At 35.2% G+C, this 1,638-nt stretch overlaps 1 protein-coding gene across 1 annotated transcript; it reads left to right on the top strand.

The window, feature by feature from the left end:
- Positions 1–6: 6 nt before the first annotated feature.
- On the top strand, positions 7–1,606 carry LOC117117480 (schlafen-like protein 1; the record flags this gene model as incomplete). Its single annotated transcript, XM_033261784.1, has 3 exons — positions 7–181; positions 874–1,017; positions 1,461–1,606. Coding segments are annotated over 3 exons (465 nt in total), but the record flags the coding sequence as incomplete, so codon positions are not given.
- Positions 1,607–1,638: the final 32 nt, after the last annotated feature.

Consider the following 1,638-nt stretch of genomic DNA (forward strand, 5'->3'; position numbering starts at 1 on the left):
CTTGATAATGTAGACTACTTAAAGAAAAATCAACAGCTTGGTAATGAGACTCGCAAATTGGAATTCAAGCGAGGCGGTGGTAGTTACCTCAAGAATATCCTGAAGACTGATGTTGGGACGTACATGAGTGCTTTCTTAAATAGTAGTGGAGGTACTCTACTCATCGGTGTGGACGATGAAGGTTTGTTCAGATCCAGTTGATTTATGTCAGTGGTTGAAATCTTGCACCACTGATGTCGTTTGGCACTTTTACAATATCTCTTTTTACCTCTATAGGAGCTGTAGAAACACTCGGCTAATTGATTAATAGACCTTTTTTAGCTCTACTGCCTCTATTATACTCTATTATCTATTATACTGAACTCATGAGGAGCTCTAGAAACACATGGCTGATTGATTAATAGTTGATTGATTATTAGATCTTGTTAAATCTGATTCCTCTATTATACTGCCCTCATCTAAAGCTTTTGAGATTCTGCAAACTTGTTATTTAAATATTTAATATGATTTACAATTTATAGCACACATGTCATCTTCAGAAAAGCTGTCGTACATGTAGAGTAACCCTGGGGGCTATTCTTATTTATGTATTTAATTCATTCACCTTCTACTGTACCGAAATGTCCACTGATTAATCTGAGATAAGATAGTATAATACATACTCCAAGTATTGAAATGCACGTCATCGTGTCGGGATTCGATATTTCGACATTAATTATGTCATCATCAGGAATGATGTACCATTACCCAAAAGAGAGGGCTTGAGCAGTTCTTCTGGACATGTGTGCTAATGCTATAAAAATCCTATTTAAAAATATAAATAAATAAAAAACATAAAGAACATGGTAATGATATTCACTATATACTCAACAGGTTTTGTACAGGGAATTTCTTTAGATCATAAGGCAGAGGACAAAGTTAGACGGGACATTGATGGCGTCATGCGTAGAATAGAACCTGCTGTGCTTCCAAATATCTACTCGGTGTCATTCATTCCAGTACAAGATAAAATACAATGTGAGTACTCTACTATGAAGACCTATTTATTTTTAATTTAATATATTCAGTATATTTTAATAAAAACTACACTTCCTAAAGCTTGTACAGTAGAATGCCACTGCAAATATGATTTAAAGACATTGGATATACCATTGATAACATTTTTATCTCTACCCATAAGCATGGTACTGTACTGTACTATCATTCACTCATGCACTTGAGCAAAGCCCATGCAGCAAACACCATAATAGAATCTACTTATTAGCGTGTTATTTCCATTGCCCAGGCCATATGGCCTGGGGCCTAGGATGGAAATAGTGTTGGCGCTGCAAAAGCTGTATGACTTTCTGCTTCCCCTTCAGGACTTGACTTTATACAGTAGCACAGTTGATAGAGTATCCATTTTTTCTTGAATTTCATTTATTATTGACAAAATTATTAAATATGTTTATTTTTTGTAGGTAATCTGAAAGTTATCAAAATTACTGTTGGTGCTGTTAAAACTAAGATGTTATATGAAAGTCCAGGAGGGGGTGTGTTCATTAGACGTGATGGCAGTATTCAGGGACCTCTTAAAACCAAAGACCTTCAAGAATTGTGTCACATGGTATGGTATTTGTTCTTAAACCTGCTTCTTTA

The sequence above is a fragment of the Anneissia japonica genome, unplaced genomic scaffold (assembly GCF_011630105.1).
Source record: "Anneissia japonica isolate Jap-2015-1 unplaced genomic scaffold, ASM1163010v1 scaffold150808_len1638_cov143, whole genome shotgun sequence".
Lineage (NCBI taxonomy): Eukaryota > Metazoa > Echinodermata > Crinoidea > Comatulida > Comatulidae > Anneissia > Anneissia japonica.